This window comes from Eschscholzia californica, unplaced genomic scaffold (assembly GCF_041429995.1).
Source record: "Eschscholzia californica isolate CP2 unplaced genomic scaffold, dmEscCali1.0.p SCAF_6, whole genome shotgun sequence".
NCBI classification, from domain to species: domain Eukaryota; kingdom Viridiplantae; phylum Streptophyta; class Magnoliopsida; order Ranunculales; family Papaveraceae; genus Eschscholzia; species Eschscholzia californica.
In genome coordinates this window covers 3754604-3775614 of record NW_028238483.1, presented here as the reverse complement: position 1 = coordinate 3775614, position 21011 = coordinate 3754604, and the positions used below count along the sequence as shown (strand labels likewise).

The window sequence follows — 21011 nt, the reverse complement described above, 5'->3', positions numbered from 1 at the left end:
GGAAAGAATTGATCCACAGTATAATCGAGAAAACACCGAACCCCCAATCCTTAAAGGGCTTACATTTTTTTAATTAGGCATCATATTAAATCGGTTATCTATTAAACATTTGTTTGTAGTTAAATTCAATTTGTCAAAGAGCCAAACAAAATAGGACGGAGGGAGTAAAACATAAATTTCACACCAACTCCCTTCTCTTCAACCTCATCTCATCTCTCCTCCACTTCATCAGTTGAGGGCCAAAATGGACTTAACCCAAAGAAATTGATAAAAAAGGACTACAAAAATTACTACAGAAGAATCATTCATCCATCTAGCGTGTAAAAGTTCATCAAGAGAGAGAAAAAGAGTTAACTCGAAAATGAAGCTCCTCGATTTTATTTAGGTTTTGATTAGACTTTGGCTTGTAGCTTCTTCTAGCTTTATTCTAATTATAAAGGAAATCTGAATAAAAATTTTTGCTTAGCAGATATATTTTTCATTATAGCATGAATGATGAATAAGCCTACGATAGAAACCTCAACCAGAAAAAAAAACTACTCCATTAAGACAGACAACCATAAACGTAGTTACAACAAAAAGAAAAAGAAAACTAAACTAAATAAAACACATAAGAATCAAAATCATCTTCAAAATTCAACATCACATCTTCATTCTTCATTCTTCAAATCTTCAAGACATGCTTCATTTGGTAGGGTATTTTCGTAAATCATGCCTACAAAGAGGACAAGTTAGTTTTTGTTTGTACCACTCAAATAAACAATTGAAGTGAAAAATATGTGAACATTTTGTAATCCTTCCATCTTCATCATCTTTGATTTCATTATAATTATCTTTTCTGTTAAGTACCATTTCATTTCAAATTTCCTTCTTGGCAAAATTATTGACTTTATGTCTTCTAAAACACTACAATTAAATCTATCAACTATTTGTTGTAAACTTTTTTGGAATGATAACTACTTTTCGTGAATTCACAATCCCCTTTAATACGTTTTTGGAAAACAAAAATTAAAAACTGATGAACTTCCAAGAAGAAAATGTAGGGTTTTTACTGACTGTACTTGGGCTGTTTTAATTAGTACTTACTGTAATAAGTTATGAGTTTAGGGTTTGGAATTGGAATAAACTTACATTACCAGCTCAATTAAATTAGTATAAAGTCTAAGGCTGAACCTCCATATTCTTAACCAGGTCAATTAAATTAGTATGGCGATGTTTCTGAATCTACCGACTAGAACCAGTTTCGATATAGAGAAGGTAGTTTGCAGCCATGGCTTCTTCATGATGGCACCAAACGTTTGGAACCCTTCAACCAAAACACTACAACGTCCATTTCATCTCCCTGCCACCAATGATAATCATAATTCTCTCACCATCACTCTCTCTATCTCTCAGCATCAACACCATAACAATAGTTATCTATCTTTAAAAGTTGTCCAAGTATTAGTAGGAGGAACTCATCAGAAAAATGTTTCTCCCTCTCCTAAACAACAACAATTATTACTGGTAAGTACATGTTAATATCTTGTCTAGTTCATTACCCATATTACTTAACGAAAATGATGCTATGCCCCGCACGGAACCCGGCCGAATCCCGACGGGATGACGTGTCGGGCCATGATTTAGAGAGAGATTCTGCCGTCCCGACGTGCCGGGATTTGGCCGGGTTCTGTGCCGGGATTCGGCCGGGTTCCGTGCCGGGCCATCTATCACGGTTGATTACTTAATTGTTCTGTTTAATTAATTATATTATTTTTATAATTATTTAGGGTCAAGTTAGAAGAATGTTACGTATTTCAAAGAAGGACGAAAAAGAAATTAAGGAATTTCATGAGATGCATCATGATGCCAAGGAGAGAGGATTCGGCAGAATTTTTCGCTCTCCTACTCTTTTCGAAGATATGGTTAAGTCGATCCTTCTCTGCAACTGCAAGTACGTTCTCATTTCGTAGACCTTATACGTACTGCACAACCATTTATTTTGGTTATTATCCCAAATTTGGATGACTAATTCTAGCTATATATATATATTCTTTTCAATAAGATTAATGAGATACATGCACAGGATATTCCATGATTTATTAATCATAAAATTACTTGTCATATGTATAGGTTTGAAAGGTCACTTTCAATGGCTAGGGCTCTTTGTGAACTTCAGTTTGAATTAAGAGACGGTAAACATCTTCCTCATTATTCTTCAACTAATCCAAAATGTTTGAAGAGAAAAGGTATAAATGCTCCTAAAATGCAACATTGGAAAACCTCGAAAAGTAAAGAGTGTGGTGACTTTCCTAGAGCAGAAGAACTCAAAGGTCTTACTGAGGAATTTATGAAAGATCGTTGTATGCTTGGTTATAGAGCAGGGACCATTCTAAGACTTGCGAAAAAATTCGAGAAACTTAAATGTTTAACAACATTTGATAAGAAACAATTAATAATGCTTGAAGATGAAAATAAAGAAGAGGAGACAGATCCTATATACTTGCTATATGATAACATTTACAAGGAGTTGTTGAGTATAAAGGGGTTTGGTGCCTTTGCATCTTCATACGTGTTGACGTGCTTGGGATTTTATGAGAGGATTCCAGCAGATAGTGAAACTAATAGGCATCTACAACTGGTAATTCTTTTTTCATATTATCTTTAACTTCTATTTTGTTTATTGAGTTAATTACTCTCCCGCCGGCATCTCCAATGCAACATTCAATCTTAACTGTCACTTACGTTTTTTACAATTTTCCTTTACAAAGTTTTAGGGCCTGTTATTTGTTTAGACATTTTTACTAGATTATTTTTTGTTCCGGACCTCCAAATTTAAGTAGGCTTTCATTTTTAGTACAAAGTATTATTTTAGAATGAAAGCTCAAGAAGTTCCTAAACACATAGACTTCTTCGACTCGCGTAAAATTTAAGTAGGCTTTCATTTCTAACTTCTCTGTCATTTCTACGCAGGCTTTCATTTAAATACTAAGCACATAGAGACTTCCTTGACTCGCGTAAAAAGAATAAAAAAGGAAAAAATTCAATTATTTATATAAAAAAATAAATAAGAGATGGATGGTATGGAAACAGACAAATTGGATTAGAATTTCGAGAGGAAAAAAGAGAGATTTGAAATAAGGAGAAATCAACAACACTGGAGATATGAGAAAAGAAAAAAATATTTATGTGATAGGAAATCTTGTGTGAGAGAAAGAGAGAGTGAGAAAAATTGTGGAGGTAGAGAGTATGTAACTTGTTACTTGTTAGGAAGAAAGAAATGACCTCTTGTTGTGGGGATCAAGTGCTTGTACACATCCCGCACCCCCTATCACACGGGTTTGACAATAATTTTTAGGTACATCCAAAGTAAGAATTTCAAAGATCCAACTAAACAGGTGGATATTTGACTTTGACTAATTTATGAATAAATTTGTCTCGGAAAGTTTCGGGTCAGATCTTTGATTAAAAGTTCTTAATTTTGAATAAAAAACGAATAACGCATTCTTTTAAAGTTCTTAAAAAAAAGATCTCAACTAATAACATGAAACTTTAAAGTTCTTATAATTTGAACCAATAACACGGAACTTGAAAACTCTTAAAAAGAGATCGAAACTAATAACACTAAACTTCAAAGGTTTTAAGAACTTTGAAAATCTGATAAAAGTTCTGGACGAATAACCCCCACTTAATATATCAATTTAGATCTCTAAGATGATATGTTTGTAATTAATTAGATATATCTCAAGAAAACAATCTATTTCTAGTGTGTCCTTTCAAGATATCTCAAATTTTAACACCTAAGAATGACAATTGCGACTGAAACTTGACACGTAGGACTAAATAATTTTGAGTTCTGTAAGTGACATGCTCATGATGTGGCGGGAAAATGCCACTTCTATATCATGTGTAGTTATAGACATTCTTCTTTTAATTGAAAATTAGTGACGATCTTTCCTCGCATAAAAAGTCAAAAATAGCTCTAGCCTTATTTTTTTTCAAGTTCCTTTTCTCTAATATCACTTCGCGGTTCCCTTTCTCTAATATCACTTCGCCTGCTTTGCATCGATATAATTCCACAAAAAAATAGTTATGGTTCATTAGGCAAAGATAAATATTGTTTGTAAGGTAAAACAATATCTTTTTTTCTTGAAACAAAGTAGGAAGAAGTTATATAAGAGGACAATGGTGATGTAAACGGTAGCGCAAATACTACTGCTAATAATAATAACCATAATAACAATAAAAAACAATTGTCCTAAAATTCATTCTAGATCACGAAACAGACAATTAGTCATGGTTGGGCAAAATTATCATGGGAAAATATCATAAAGGTTCGGGACTAATTTATTCCGAACAAAAATATCCTCTACGCAAAATCTCAGGAAGTCGTGTAAGGCATTATGGTTGTTCATAATGAATTATAAATTGTCTTATTTTAGGCTTTTTTTATAAGCATTCATAATGTATGATAAAGGTTCATAATGCATTACAGCAAATATCTTATTTTGCTATTTAACCCAAATACAAAATCGTTTCTTCTTCAAGACCATGTTTTATTTTTCGTATTGTATGTAACGACAAAAAATATGACATTATGAACAAACATAACACGATATATATATAGTTGTTCATAACACGTTATATATGCACAAAAACAATCATACTTCTTTTTAGGATTTTGTTTCTCTCTTGAAATCCCATATTTTCATAATACGTGAAGAATCCGACTTGAATGAGGAAAAAAATTTCACATTGGACCTATCATTTTCTTTGATTGCAGGTTCACGGAAGGGGAACGTGCAAAAAGAAGACATTGACGAGAGATGCTAACAATATATACAACATCTACAAGCCATTCCAGTTCTTGGCATACTGGTACACGAATTATACTTTTCATTTTGATAAGATGGTTTATGTTTTTCTAAATTACATCTGATTTACATAAATGGGTGATTTACACTAATTCTAGAATTTGTGTTAAATTCACGATTATATAATAATCGGAGATATGATAAACATGAAGTAAAAGACACGATAATTAACGTGGTTCGGTCGAATACTCAAGACCTACATCCACGGATAATACTTCTTTATTAATAATTCACCACATACAATTGTATGTGGGTTTGATCGGTTACATTGGTCAGACATAACTCGATGAGTTTTATTCCTACAACCCTCTCCTATTTATAGATGACTTAGGGTTTAGGGTTTCCTAGTTTCTGATTACTAAACTAGGAAATAATACAAAATCTATCTAATATTACCATTAGATAGTTACAAGAGATATTCTGAATATAAGAAACTAAATCTTCACATATCTTCAATATATCTTCAATATATCTTCAAATATCTTCAATATTCTGAATTCTTCTTGAGCGTCGGATCTCGTCTTCTCGATCCGTCACGTACATACACGTATATTATTTCTGCAACTTATCTTGACCGCCGGATCTCCTATTTTCGATCCTCCTTATGTAACATATCCTATTACCCCCCCGCAAGTTGGAGCACGTAAATTTTGAAGTGTCCGACTTGGAGAGAGAAAAAGGAAATACTTCTTGATTCGTCGTATTCGTCTTCTTGCAACTCTTGGATTGTGGATGCGTTGGAAGATGATTGAACGATGATTAAGTCACAACCAAAAGGTTGGTAGTTGCGGTCAAAAAACTGAGCGAAAATCAATGACAACGAAATTACATGTATTTTTCTCATGTATGTAAAGTTGGTCATTGTATGAAGAAAATGTCAACAACTAAAAGGTTGTGATGATCAATATCTTGTCGTATAAAAACGTCAAGTATGAACTTTAGGAGTGACAACAAAAATAATGTTGTTTTGTTTAAAATCGACAAGAAATCATTGTCGTAATTGCCAAAAAATATTGGAGAAGAAACAACCAAAAAGATGGTCGACATTAAATTCATTGCCAAAAATATGCAAGATCGATATAATTCCGAAAAAAATAGAGATATTCTATTCATTGAAGAGATATTCTATTCGGTGGAGAAATATTCCAAAATGTTATTTGGTAGGAAAGACAAGTCATCATATATTAAGTATGAGTTGGAAAATGTCACGGGAGAATCCGGAAATAAAGATCAAAATAGATATATTCTATTTGTGGTGGGAAAATCCAAAATATAATTGGAAGAAATAAAATAATCATGAGAAAAATATGATTATGAAAATTTCGCGGGTTGATTTCCGGAATTAAAATCCAAAATAGGAATTCTTTCTCCGTTGAAGAGAAAGTCCAATATTTTGGTAGAGAAATAAAATCGTCATAAACAAAGTATGACTTTGGAAATGTCACGGGTTTATCCGGAAAGAAAAGTCAAAATAGATTAAATTAGTCTATTTTAGTGTCACAAATAGAAGAGAAAGTGACAGAAAAAGTTGTGTCACAACTAGAAAAAGTTGGATATAGGTGACATTAGAAGTCTGTCACAAAATAAATTTCCGACAGATGAACTATGTCGAATAAAAACTGTGGCAAAAAACAGTGTATAGTTGCGACAGATTTGTGAAATTAGTATTTAGTCGCAAAAAAAAAAAAACTGTAACATTAGTGACAGTAGAAAATAGTGTCACTTTCCTTTAGATGGAAATCAGTGACATTTTCAAACTGTCACTGATCTGATAAAGTCGCCGTCACAAAATAATGTGGGGAAAAGAAACTGTCGCAAATATTGAATTTAGGGGAAATTTATGAACTTCTAAATTAGGGTTTACCCAAATTGGGAAATTTCTCAAAATTGGGATTCCCAAATCAGAAGGTAATTGAAAATGAAACAATAGGAATCACATCTAATGTGTATGAGGCCCTGATCCATCTTTGGTATAATCCATATCAACCAAACTCGGCCAAGAATCAACCGGTGGTGATCGGAAGCTAGAGAGAGAAAGAGTCGTTCTTCGGCTAAAAAAAAACCGAGAAGAAGAACTCGTATTTGCACCAAATCGAAAAAGAAATTGTTGGTGGTTGGACAAATCGATGGAACCAATCGATTGGCAATGGAGATCTCGCCGGAAAATAGTTGAAAGGCGGCTGTGGGTGAGCGGCAGTCAAAAACCCTAGCTAGGGTTCGCGTGGGAGAGAAGAAGTTGCTGCTCGGGTCAAAGTACATTGACTGAATCAATGATGACGTAATGATGACATCATCACGTGCAAAAAACACGGGTCAAAGTCCGCTGACTAAGTCAGCAAAGTCAAACATGACCATAAGGTCTGTTTGGTTGCGGGTTAGTGAAACCCGGGTTTCTTTATTCCGGAACGAAAAATCTGGTTGGTTGAAAGTGAACCAGATCCGTGATTTTGGTTCCAGACCTATTTTAGGTCTAAAAAAATTCGAAAAAATTGAAAAAAAAAATCCGAAAAAATCGAAAATAAATGTAGAATCATACCTTTGTTGGAGAGGAACTACGTCTTCGATAAACTTTAATAATCTCATAAAAATTTTGAATCTCCTATTCTCGGTTGAAGTTTTTTTTTTTTTTAACTTTTAATTGATTTTCTCGTCATAATCACAAGACTAATCTTGGAAAACAAATCGTATACACGATTGAAATATAATATAATCACAACTAAAATAAAAGTTGGAATTTGCGGAAGCATTAATCAGGATCAATTAACCTGCTCATGATACCATGTTAAATTCACGATTATATAATAATCGGAGATATGATAAACATGAAGTAAAAGACACGATAATTAACGTGGTTCGGTCGAATACTCAAGACCTACATCCACGGATAATACTTCTTTATTAATAATTCACCACATACAATTGTATGTGGGTTTGATCGGTTACATTGGTCAGACATAACTCGATGAGTTTTATTCCTACAACCCTCTCCTATTTATAGATGACTTAGGGTTTAGGGTTTCCTAGTTTCTGATTACTAAACTAGGAAATAATACAAAATCTATCTAATATTACCATTAGATAGTTACAAGAGATATTCTGAATATAAGAAACTAAATCTTCACATATCTTCAATATATCTTCAATATATCTTCAAATATCTTCAATATTCTGAATTCTTCTTGAGCGTCGGATCTCGTCTTCTCGATCCGTCACGTACATACACGTATATTATTTCTGCAACTTATCTTGACCGCCGGATCTCCTATTTTCGATCCCCCTTATGTAACATATCCTATTAATTTGTACTTTCTGTCTGATTTGTGGGTCTATATGGTTGATTTTATCTGTTTGCGTGGGACATAAAATAAATCTAGTATATTTTGTTAATTAACATGAAATGACTATTTTTTCCTTGAAAAAAATCATAAGTGGGTCTTCGACCTCAGGTTGCTAAGCATATATATAATGTCGATGGGACTCTACCACATGAGTGCCGTACACCTACAGCTTCCCCACGGGTCAGTTGACTCAAATGGGATGAACCGATGAATAATATCTTGGATCAGAAATTCAGAATAGAGTTTAGTTTCGTGTAGTACTAGATTTTATTCATTTTAATCTCTTTTACTTTTATTTCCTTCCCCTCGTATATATGATATCTTTCCATAGTACCTGTAAAACTTCATACTTATTATTATAAATGTAGATGAGGGGCAGAAGAAATCATATATGAATAAAGTATAGTAATAATAATATCTTGATATTAACGTGAATGCAGGTTTGAGATTTGGGATTTTTACGAGAAGAAATTTGGGAAGCTAAATGAACTAGATCCTTCTCGTTACAAATTTATATCTGGCCGTCTAGATATTGTTAACTAGTGTTTTTAACCCAACTCATATACTATGCTTCAGAACCCTACTCATTTTGGTGCCAATTATGGTTCTTTGTTGTCTTGAGGGAGTTCAGAATGCAGTCTCCTATTATGTCTTAATATTATATGAAACTAAGTTTGTATAAGTCATTTCTGAGTAGTAGTGTAACTTATCATTGTTACTGCGTTATTCCTTCTCGGACATATTTTCAGTGCAGTTGTAATGCTATGACCGACAGGTCTCTTGGGCCCTGGCTGAATTCCATCCGTCTGACAAGTCGAGCATAGATCTTGTGTGAGAAAGTAAAAAAAATACATTTTATCTCTAGATCTATGCTCGACACCTCAGACGGTCAGGATTCAGCCAGGAGACGTGTCGGACATAATGTCATTTTCCTTTTCAGTGATAGTTTGGCAGAAGAAATCTTTATTTTCACAAGTAGCAATTTCCACTCGATTGAACATGATTTCTGAAACATTTATTTATTTTAGTTATTTCTCAAGCACAATCGATGAGTTCATGGATCTCTTTTCAAATAGTGGTGTTGTGAATGAACACCTAATCATAGTTTATTCATTTTAAATTTTTATTTAAACATTTCCTACCGATTTTTCCTAGATTTTCTTGATGTGATATACACAGGGTTGACCCTAGGGTGTAGGGGCTTAAAGCGAACTGAAAAGTTGAGACCCTTTTCGGCAACCTTAAAGAAAATATTAGTTATAATGCATGCCACTCAAAGTAAATTTTTCAGTTAAATTACTCCAAAAAAGCTAAATATGCAACTTTTTTTTTTTTTTTTTTTTTTTTTTTGTTGAAATAGCTAAATATGCAACTGATCAAGTTTTTAGAAGAAAACCTAAAACAAAACGGCAAAGTAGTATTGTGTTCTAAATATTTTTAGGTTTTATGATAGATTAAATATGAGTTATTTAAAAAGCTTAAAACACACGACAAGTTATGCTTTGTTACTAATTGAAAGGGAAACGAATTATTATAATTAATAACTTTAAGTGAAATTTGTGTATCATAATATTAACGATGCAAACTACGATTTTCATCAATAACTTCAAATATATATATATATATATATATATATATATATAAATATATTCATATAACAACAGAGAAGATTCTATTCGGCAACAAATACTCCTTACTAAAATAAACTTAATCTTGAATTTTAGTAATGGATTGAATTTTTTTTTGTGAAATAGATAAATGGATTTTTGAGTTTAAGGTCCAAAAATAGGGGGGGTAATTAATCATATATCCACTCCTAAATCAATAAATAAAATAAAACCAAAATAAATCGAAAATGTAAAATAAGTCCAAAAATTCACTATTTGGTGGGCCCCATGCATCAATCCTTTAATTTTCTCTCATTTTTGCCCTTTCATAGATATTTTTTAACCAGTGGTAAACCAAAGGTTTGTGATGGTTGAGTTAATACAATTGTTCTTTCCATAAATTTTATGAAAGAATATTTATGGTGGATATTTAATGTTAATCTTTTATTTCCAAAACTTATATTTTTCTAAAGTAACCTACCAAATCAATGGATATTTACCTAAAATTAGTTTCTCTCTCCCAAAAATGAGTTTCTCTTTCTGTAATTATATGTTCTTTGAGTTCAAGAAAATATATTATTTCCAAAACTGATATTTGTCTAAATTAACCTACCAATTCAATGGATATTTACCTAAAACGAGATGCTCTCTTCCAAAAACGATTTTCTCTCTCTGTAACTCTATGTTCTTTGAACATCAAGAAAGTATGAATTTGTGATTTGCTTTTTATTTCTACCTCGATCCAATTAGACATCTACAAATTCGTTTGTGAGGTTAAAAAGCAAACTATTTTGCTAGCATCTTACTGATTCTACTAGCATATTTTACATTCTACTAGCATCTGATAATTGAATTTGATAAAGTAGTTTAAAAAGCAAATACTATTTCGTTAACATCTTATTGATTCTAATAGCAATTTTTACATTCTATTAGCATCTGTTGAATGAATATGAATACAGTAGTTTAAAAAGCAAGAATATTTTGCTAGCATCTTATGAATTTGTTACAGTAGGTTAACAAATACTTTTTCTAAAGTAACCTACCAAATCAATGGATATTTACCTAAAATTAGTTTATCTCTCCTAAAAATGAGTTTCTCTTTCTGTAACTATATGTTCTTTGAGTTCAAGAAAATATATTATTTCCAAAACTGATATTTGTCTAAATTAACCTACCAATTCAATGGATATTTACCTAAAACGAGATGCTCTCTCCCAAAAACGATTTTCTCTCTCTGTAACTCTATGTTCTTTGAATTTCAAGAAAGTATGAATTTGTGATTTGCTTTTTAATTCTACCTCGATCCAATTAGACATCTACAAATTCGTTTGTGAGGTTAAAAAGAAAACTATTTTGCTAGCATCTTACTGATTCTACTAGCATATTTTACATTCTACTAGCATCTGCTGAATGAATTTGATAAAGTAGTTTAAAAAGCAAATACTATTTCGCTAACATCTTATTGATTCTAATAGCAATTTTTACATTCTATTAGCATCTGTTGAATGAATATGAATACAGTAGTTTAAAAAGCAAGAATATTTTGCTAGCATCTTATGAATTTGTTACAGTAGGTTAACAAATACTTTTTAGTAATTAAAATATATTATGTGAAATTGTTTTTGTTACATTTTCAGTATTTTACTAGCATTTTCTTGATTCTGTTACCATCTGATATGAATTTGTTACAATAGGTCGATTCTAATAAAATTCTATGTTGGTAGAATATTATCGAGTCTAACAACATTTTTAACATTTTATTTTAACGTTTGTTTTTTCTTACTCTTCAGTACTGTAGATGATGAATGAAACCAGCAATCGATTCTCTCTCTCTCCCACTCGATGTTTTTGCCTTTTTCACTCGGTTTAATTTGGCGTCGATGATGAATGAAATCAAAACCTAGTTCGTATATTAGAAAGTGATGATGCTCTCTCTCTCTCTCTCTCTTCGGTTTGATTTTGACCAATTCTAATATAAATATAAAACAAAGTATTCTGCTAAACGAAAAAGGCAACTATTTTTCCGGAAGGAAAGTTTATTTTTAAGGAAATCATTTAATGAATCTCTAAATATTATGGTATATTTTATTTTAGGTTATTTTTTTTTAACTTAGGATATGCTAGGTAGTAAAAGAGAATGAGAGGATAGACATGTAATTTACTTTGAGTGGATTTATTTTCTATTTCAGATTATCTTTGGTTTTTAGACTCATTGATCATGCGATTTTGGACTTAAAACACATCCCCCGTAGATAAATGTAGATTAAGTACATGAATTGTAGACATTTAATGGAACAAATAAAAGTAATATATTGATAAGGCGAATTGAACTTGAGATCTCTAGAATGACTTTATTATAGTTTACCAATTAGGCAAGATGTACTTCATTTGTAAGTTTGCATTTATGTCTTACATATAAACTTCCAAGTTTTGGTCTCTTATGACACCACCAAAATCTTGGGTCCAAAACCACCTTTTTGGCTTTGGGCCTAGCGCGACCCTGAATATAGACTATTCATTCTCTATCAGAGTTCTATTTTATTTGGGTAATTTCCGAAATAGGCCCCAACTTTGTGATCGGTTTCCTGCCTAACCCCCTATTTTGTCAAAAATACCCAGATGGTCTCCTTTTTGAGTTACCGTTATAACACCGTTAACCAGTCTTCAATTCTCTCTCCTCCATCTCATCATCTCTCTCTGCCACCTCATATTTTGGCCACTCATAGTCTTCCCGGCGACCTTCAAACATAAAAAAGAAAAAAAAATTATTTTCTCTCTCTAAAAAAAAATTTAAATTTTTTTTTTCTCTCCTCTCTCTCTAAATACTCCGGCGAAAGGAAACCCTTCGCCGGAGTAGGTCGAACTGACCTTGAACAGATATGTGCAAGGTCTGTCGGAGACCTTAAACAGATCTGTTTAAGGTCTGGCCGAGACCTTGAAAAGTCCTCTTCTCTCTCTAGATTTGTTCTAAAGAGAGAGAGAGAGAGAGGAAAAAAATAAAGTTTTTTTTTTTTGGTTTGAAGGTCGCCGGTCGGAAAATCGACCGACCGACGACCTTACCAGTGAAGACGATGAGGTGACAAGAAGATGAGGTGGCAGAGAGAGGTGATGAGATTGAAGAGAGAGAAATGATGACTATAACTGTGTTATAACGGAATCTTAAAAAGTGAGCCATCTGGGTATTTTTAATAAACTAGGGGGCTAGGCAGGAAACCAGTCACAAAGTTGGGGGCTATTTGAGAAATAACCCATTTTATTTCTACCAGTTTGTAGAATGTCTTATTTTGTGAGTGTAAAGTCATCTTTGCTCATGAAACAACACAAAATTTCAAAGCCGGAAGAAATCAATCAACCTGTTGTGGAGTTCTCAAATAAGTCAACATTTTCTAAACAGATCTTGTTCAAAAAACCATTAGAATTCGTAAAAACAGGAAGATTAAACCTAAATAAAGATTTCCAATTTGTTTCAAACCAAAGAGTGAAAATCATACTTACCCATGAGTATCACAACAAATACAGTAGAAACTCTATAAATTAATACTCAGAATTATGAGTAACTCTTTTTGTGTAGTAAGAGGTAATGAAGTACTTTCACAAAATGATTCTTTTTTTTTCCAATAATATAGAAGATTGGGCCTACATTTCTATTCCCATCTTTTGGGCTTCATAATTACCGGATTCTAGAATAAAAGGAAATTTGGCCATATCTTCCTAAAGAGTTTTTGCTTTAGTTAAAAAAGACTCATCAAAATTTCATAGGCTTCGATTCTTTGTGGTATTTATGTAATTCTCTAACATCGTGAAAAGACATGATTGATTCTTCGTAAAAACAATTTTCAAAATTTTCTCTTACCTACACGATGTCCCTCTCTCCCTCCAATACCTAATACTGTTTTTTCTCTCTCTCTAAAATTAAACTACAAAAATTGAAGAGACTGATTCTCATTGTCAAATATGTATTCTTTATAAAACAATTGATTGATTATCCAAAACCGATCAAACGAACGAACTAAAGAAGTCAAGGTATTCTCACTGTTATTTTTATTTGATGATGTTATAACTGATTAATTTTGCGGGTTTAATTATTCAAGAGAGTAAAATACATGCTAGGATTTGATCTCATGAGCTCTTCGATAAAAGTTATGTTGTGTTGGGCTGGTGAAACTAGAATAACATCATTATCAAGATGAGTAGTTTTGTAATATGACTAGGTTTTTTGCCGCGTCTTACGAACGCGACAGATCTCTCTTAGTTAACGTTGGTAGGTCACATAGTAAATGAGTAACGAAAATGATGCCAAAGTATAAAAGTAGAAAGATTGAAGAGAGATTTAGGAAAGAAAATAAACAGATTAAGGGAGAAGAAATGGGGAAGTAGTTATTAACTGATTTTGTGATTTAAAACGAAGATGATTTTATATCAGCCGTTAGATGTGATTTTTATCAAATTCTCAGCAAAAGTCGACAATTAGACTTATCCCCTTGATAACTGACTAAGATGTTTTATTATACTGTAATATAATTGCAATAAAGATTACATCCAAGGGTAGATATGAAATCATCTTCATGTAAATTGCCTGAAAGTATTCGGGTATTGGTGTCAACAATTTTTTTTTGGATGTACCAAAATCAGTTACAATCGTTCTATATCTCTCAAATTTGGTTCACATTATCAAAACTATTGCCCCACACATTTTCCCTCTCTTCTTTTCTCTCCCACAATTTGTCGAAATCCGTCTACGCCATGGGAACGGGACTCTAGGAACCCCCCCACACCAAGGTAATACATGGCCTTGGAGTTTTGATTTCCCCACAAGGTAATAAGATTTGTGAACTTTCTTTTGAGTTTTGGATTTCCCCACGATAAGGCCAATTACAGTAGCCAATATCATATGTTGGCAACTGCTTTTCTTCCTCACCATATGATATATGGAGGAACTCTCTCTTGAGAAGCTCATAAATTTGTTCTCATGAAAATGACTGACAACATTCATTTTCCTGGAAATGTAACTGCTTAAACCCATCTCAACCGTATTCTCAATTAGGTGCCGTGTCATCATATTCAACTGGGCAATTCCAACAAATCTCTTTGTTCCGGAAGGAGGTTATGCACTACAAATAGCGCGTTTTGAGCTTGACCTAGACAAGGTCAAGAACTTTGGTGTTTTATAACAGCTTTAATTTTTGCAAGGTGTTGTGTTTACTATATTCGGTTGAATTCAAATGAAATGAGGAACTACCTGAAACAAGAGAAAAAAATCCTCTTCATATCGAAGGAATATTAAGACAAACAAGTTTAACAACTGAATTTAAATATATAGAGTACATGAGCTCTACTCTTTTATGTGAAGTTAATCCCCCCATATATTGGCTCCATACCGCAGTTACCAAACAATTCAAAAAATTTATTAACTCAGACTTGATTAATCTCATCTTGTCATCCTGTTTCTAGAAAATGCATTCCACCATGGAAGTATGGTGGTGGTGGTAGAATTGAATTTCTCTCTCTACAGAGGACCGGGGAAAGTGCCGTTCTCTCTTTGCTCGTTCCATCTGTCTACCTGCACCAACATCCAATATAACATCAGCTTCTGCATTTCTTATAGCAATATCGCAAAACAAACTGAATAGAAATTATAATGCTTTGTTTAGGTTTTGGTAAGACAAACTCCAACCATAGCTGGTCATACAATGCATATAAACACAAGAATTACTAAAGCTTACAAAGATTATAGCAAGAATCATAGTAACAATAAAACTAGATTAGATTAGGACACTGACACCTTCTCCGTCGCCTATATTTAGAAGTGAATCCATCTATATCGATTTAAGTGCATCAGAGCATAGTCTCCAGGAGTATTTAGGTGAAGCACACCCCTTTTTTTTATCCACAAGGCAAATAGAAAGCAGATTCTACTCCGTCTGGACACTGAAGACTTAAAGTTTTGGGACTCTACTTTTTCATCAAAAGCTAAACGAGCACAGGGATTCCAATCAACCCAGTGAAGATTAAGAACATATAACATTTATAAAATGTATAGTTATACTAAATATGTCTTAGTATATCATAAACGGTCACATGAACAACTAATATGGGGTACTAGTACTACACAAGCAAAATGTTTCCTAAATTTAAATTAGGTGCACGACATCCCACTTACAACTATTTCCTGCATAGTTTCGACCGACATGATGGAAATTTCGACCGAAATTGTTGGAAATTTCGAAATTTCCACTGACATGATGGAAATTTCCACCAACATAATAAAAATCTAGCAAAAAATCCGGAGAAACTAAAACTAAAGATATGTCTTTTCCTACATCTTTTTCATCTTCATTGTCATAGATATATCTTTATTTTCATGTTATGTTCTTAATGTTTTTTAAATCTATTTGGATGATTTACTCCCTGACTTAACTGCCTAAATTGATTTTATGTTAGTAACACCCCTGATATAATTGTGTAATCGACGATACCTTCTCAAACTAACAGAGTTTGTTAATCCGTTATATACATCATTTTATGCTTCATTATGGTTTAACAATCTTGTTATATACACTTACAAGTTGCATCGTATTTATATCATTTCCATGGATTTGTAAAATTTCCACACTAACTGAAATATTTCTAAGAAACGTTTCAATTTAGGGACTGACCGAAATTTCCACCGAAACTAAAATTATGTTCCTTGAGTTTGTCACGTTATCTACAATGGCAATGCTAGTTTTGATTCTAATGTCCGAAAAAATGGACTAAACAAGTTTAAGAGTTATTCAAGGTGACGTTTTAGTTCTACACTTCTTATTCACATCGAGTCTCTGTCCCACTCCCACCTTATCAAAGCAAACAGTCTCGACACCAAAAGTTAATTTTTATAACATTCAGCTAGTACAGAAAATTTCTCTATGCTTTTCTTCATTATTTAAATGACGAAGGTCTTAAGAATTTCCCTACTCTCACGAATCTCTAAGGTCAATGTTTATGTTTCCGAAAAAATGGGCCAAACAAGTTTAAGAGTTATTCAAGGTGACGTTTTAGTTCTACACTTCTTATTCACATCGAGTCACTGTCCCACCGTATCAAAGTAAACAGTCTCGACACCAAAAGTTTATTTTTATAACATTCAGCTAGTATAGAAAATTTCGCTATGCTTTTTCATCATTTCTTAAATGACAAAGGTCTTAAGAATTTCCCTACTCCCATGAATCTCCAAGGTCAATGTTTATGTTGCACTGTTTACTTCGCAAATTTATTTAGTTGAAACCGTTTTAAGTAATGCACTAAACGACAAATCACATTCATTTCCTAGAAATGCTGAATTGTTGACTGATTAAACTGTCTTAGCTGGGTTAACCCAATCTTCTTTTGCCATCAAAGTGGAACTTGGACATGGCGCACATATATATAAAGTTATAAAAAACATACAAAATCATAGTGTTGCCTGTTGAGAATTTATTGACCCTCTAGTATGCTAATAATACGAGTTTTCTAAGAGTCGAAAAAGAACTGGAAGTTAAGCAAAGGCGTCTGAGGCTACCGTCAAATCACAAAGGCACGACTACTTTGCATCTCTAAATGACTAAATTAACTGAGCTTAAGTACTACATGAAGATGGAATGTAAGACAAGCCCTACAGTTGGAACAACAAGGACACAACATAGTCGAACAACAAAAGATGATCTAACCATTTTTCACTATTTTTCCGTAGCACTCAAAGGGTAAACAGGAACTTTGGAGATTTCTTATAAGTTAATATTCGCAAGGTGGTTTCTCTAATATCTACGTAAATCAATTAAAAGAAAGTTTTAGTAGGACATACCCATTCACCAGGGCAGAGTGATCGGTAATATTTTGCGAACTTATCACACTCTGGAGCACTTTCTCCTTTCGCCGCTATGCACCTAAAGATCAAATTATATTATTAAACTATCAGATACACATGAACAGCATTACCAAGCCAGGTTCCGAGCTTAAGTCTTTTTATTTTCTTTCATTTGATAGAATTGGATCTTGAAACAAGAAAATAATATGATAAACCAGTATCCCAAATGAGAGAACTAGATCGAGTTTACCTATGATACTCAACGTAACGGGTGAAACAATGTCTTGATTGATTCGTAGTTGGGAAACGGAAATCTGCTGGTGCTGTCTCAAGCTGGAATTCACCAAAAGTTAAAAAAGAACTTGTTGTAAAACTCTTGTAATTTCGTAGTGTGAATAACTTCTTTGTATGTTATTTTCTCACCTTTATTTCCGGTGCCACTTCTTCACCCGCTTCCTCCTCAGGAGCTTCCTTGCTGTCTTCAGCAGGAGCAATTTCATCAGTTTTCTCAACGACTTCCTCGGTAGTAGGGCTTACCACACTCTCCACAGCAACTTCCTCAGGAGAATTATTCGTTGGGTTCTCAGTAACAACTTCTTCAGCAACTGCACTTGCGGGGCTCTCAACGACATCTTCGACATTAGTAGTTGTTATAATCGGATTAGCCTTATCCTCGGCAGCAACATTAGTAGGGCTCGCCTCGGCAGCAACATTAGTCGGGCTCGCCGCGGCAGTGGCTTCCACAGGAACCTTAGCGCTTGACAATTCTTCTTTAGGCAGTGCATATTGCTACATGAATAAGAATGACAGCGTAATCGTGTTAAAATGTAATAGATTAAAATATATTTGTATAAAGATGTACAAAATCATTGAGGTTCCAAGAAGTCATGTCATGATAATGATGCACATTATCGATCCCGTGTAAATTCTTCCCCAAGGAAAACTAAGGGTTTTCATTTTGTATTTATTTAAACACCAAGCATCATTACATCAATCAGGTTTTCTTCTTAAAGATACACACATATACAAGGTTATGATAATCGTCACTCTCCTGCCTCTGATCTCTGTACATCACCAGCATATTATGCTTTGTGATCATGGAACCCTCCCCACAATCATACTATATATGTTTTCTTCCAACTGATAAATAAGGAATTCGAGATCCTTTTGAACAATTAAATTTTAGCATAGACAATAAATTGTGAACTGTCTGAATTCTCATAGAAGAAAGCTACTTGTACGCTATTATATAGATCTAGATAGATATAATCAATAAAACTGTTGGAAATTTCGATTTCCTTGACCTAAATATAGCTCGGAAACTTTGTAGATCTAATTAAGTATATCAGGTATAAAAATCGCCAGGATTTTGATGTTAATACCTTCAAAATAGATCAGATTAATATAGAGAATTAACTAGACCAATAAATCTTCAAGTGAACAAATAAAAGTATCATAATCAAACTGCTGATCGAGTATAATGGTAAGATCAAAATATCTGATTTTCTTCGTATAATTAACCAACGAAAAGATGATTCCTTTTCGATTTAGAGGAAAAGGATTGATGTTCGTACCTCAGCTAAGGTTAGGGTTTTCCCGCTTTCCGCCATTGCTATCTTTCACTTTGGTCAGTTGTCTGCCTTCGTGTTTCGCTGTCTTAGATAGGGAAAATGGAGAAAGAGAAAGTAGAGAGAGAGAAGACCAAACACCAATATAGGAACCAATGGTGTGCTTGGATACGATCCAAGTTCTACAAAGTGATCTTGACCGTTACTGAAAAAAGTAGGTCGCTGCTATTCACAAAGGGATTTTTGAGCCAGGGGTCCAAAAAGTGGGGGGTAAACCCAAAAAAAATCCACTCTTGCCCAAAAATTAGTTGCAGGTCCAAATGTCAGTTTTTTTTTTTATTCCCCTCTTGCCCTTGGACGGGACATGCTGACGTTTTCCTGAAAAAAAAAAATGTCTGGTAAATAAAATAATTTACCAGTACACGAAAAATTCAAAGTTTCAAAATTTTTTGAAAATTTGAAATTTTCAAACGAAATTTCAAATTCCCGCCCAGCAATCCATCTCTTCCCGGTAAATAAAATAATTTCCCGTACACAAAAAAATTTCAATTTTCAAATTTTTAAACGAAATTTCAAATTCCCGGCCAAAATTTCAAATTTTTTTGAAAATTTTAAATTCCCGGGCAAATTTTGAAATTTTTTTAAAAATTTTAAATTCCCGCCCAGCAAAAGTGTCTAGTACAGAAAAAAATTTCCAGTAAATAAAATAATTTCCCGGTCTCAAATTTTTTTTTTCGAAGTTTTGAAATTTTCAAATGAAATTTCAAATTCCCGCCCAAATTTTTTTTACGAAATTTCAAATTCCCGCCCAAAATTTCAAATTTTTTTGAAAATTTTAAATTTCCGGGCAAATTTTGAAATTTTTTTGAAAATTTTAAATTCCCGCCCAGCAAAAGTGTCTAGTGCAGAAAAAATTTTCCAGTAAATAAAATAATTTCCCGGTCACAAATTTGTTTTTTCGAAGTTTTGAAATTTTCAAACGAAATTTCAAATTCCCGCCCAAATTTTCAAATTTTTTTACGAAATTTCAAATTCCCGCCCAGCAAAAATGTCTAGTACAGAAAAAAATTTCCAGTAAATAAAATAATTTCCCGAAAATTTTCAGTAAATAAAATAATTTCCCGCCCAAATTTTCAAATTTTGTAATTTCCAGTAAATAAAATAATTTCCCGAAAATTTCAAATTTCCAGTAAATAAAATAATTTTCAGAAAAAAAATCGTTTCCCGAGAATTTTCGATGGCAATTTTGTAATTTTCGATGGCATGAACGGTAAATACTTTATTTTCTAAGGGCCCTTTACGTAATTTTAACTGACACATTGGACCTCCCTTTCATTTTTAGGCAACTTTGGGTGAAATTTTCATTTTGGCCCCCTTTTTGGACCAATGGCTCAATCCCTCTTTACAAAGCTACTTTGGCTCTTTACAGAGCCCAAAACTTGGAATTTTTCCACGTTCTTCGTTAATAAGACTTTGTTATTTACAGAGCACAAAGGGACTAAAATCAAATTTTGATATGGATCAAACTAAAAAAGATTATACATCTATATAGTAGAAAGGAAGGAGAAAATGGGACAAACATTTTTTTTAATTAAAAAAGAATTTTTGGGTATATGGCCCCAAAAACAGCCCCTAATAGGACTTTTAGTCCTCTCTAATCCCATAAAAGGTATAAAAACCAAAATAATATTACAAATAGATATCTAGTCCATTTGGTTCAATCTAGAGAGAAAACACAAATCCCGAGAATAACTATTAAATATTAATACCTAGACTAACCTTTCTTAAATATAAAAACAGTTATAAGATCAAAATCACCAAAT

General features: G+C 33.0%; 2 protein-coding genes across 2 annotated transcripts; one reads left to right on the top strand and one right to left on the bottom strand.

Moving 5' to 3' along the window:
- Positions 1–1206: 1206 nt before the first annotated feature.
- LOC147530883 (uncharacterized) lies at positions 1207–8734 on the top strand. The gene is made up of 5 exons (XM_086649687.1): positions 1207–1506; positions 1770–1933; positions 2113–2620; positions 4763–4857; positions 8632–8734. The coding sequence occupies exons 1-5, from the start codon at positions 1207–1209 to the stop codon at positions 8732–8734; spliced, it is 1170 nt and encodes a 389-aa protein (XP_086505813.1).
- Positions 8735–15038: 6304 nt separating this feature from the next.
- On the bottom strand, positions 15039–19412 carry LOC147530882 (uncharacterized). The gene is made up of 5 exons (XM_086647864.1): positions 19195–19412; positions 18044–18409; positions 17871–17953; positions 17618–17699; positions 15039–15358 (listed from the first exon to the last, which is right to left on the bottom strand). Exons 1-5 carry the CDS (start codon positions 19228–19230, stop codon positions 15305–15307), a joined length of 621 nt encoding a protein of 206 aa, XP_086503990.1. The 5' UTR covers positions 19231–19412; the 3' UTR covers positions 15039–15304.
- Between the last annotated feature and the right edge of the window lie 1599 nt (positions 19413–21011).

Excerpts from the sequence above, each read along its gene's own strand:
- LOC147530883 (XM_086649687.1), top strand. The coding sequence starts at position 1,207 with ATGGCGATGTTTCTGAATCTACCGACTAGAACCAGTTTCGATATAGAG. Across the intron at positions 1,507-1,769 it reads AACAACAACAATTATTACTG|GGTCAAGTTAGAAGAATGTT; the intron begins GTAAGTACATGT and ends ATAATTATTTAG. Across the intron at positions 1,934-2,112 it reads ATCCTTCTCTGCAACTGCAA|GTTTGAAAGGTCACTTTCAA; the intron begins GTACGTTCTCAT and ends TCATATGTATAG.
- LOC147530882 (XM_086647864.1), bottom strand. The coding sequence starts at position 19,230 with ATGGCGGAAAGCGGGAAAACCCTAACCTTAGCTGAG. Across the intron at positions 18,410-19,194 it reads AAACCCTAACCTTAGCTGAG|CAATATGCACTGCCTAAAGA; the intron begins GTACGAACATCA and ends TTATTCATGTAG. Across the intron at positions 17,700-17,870 it reads CGTTACGTTGAGTATCATAG|GTGCATAGCGGCGAAAGGAG; the intron begins GTAAACTCGATC and ends TTTGATCTTTAG.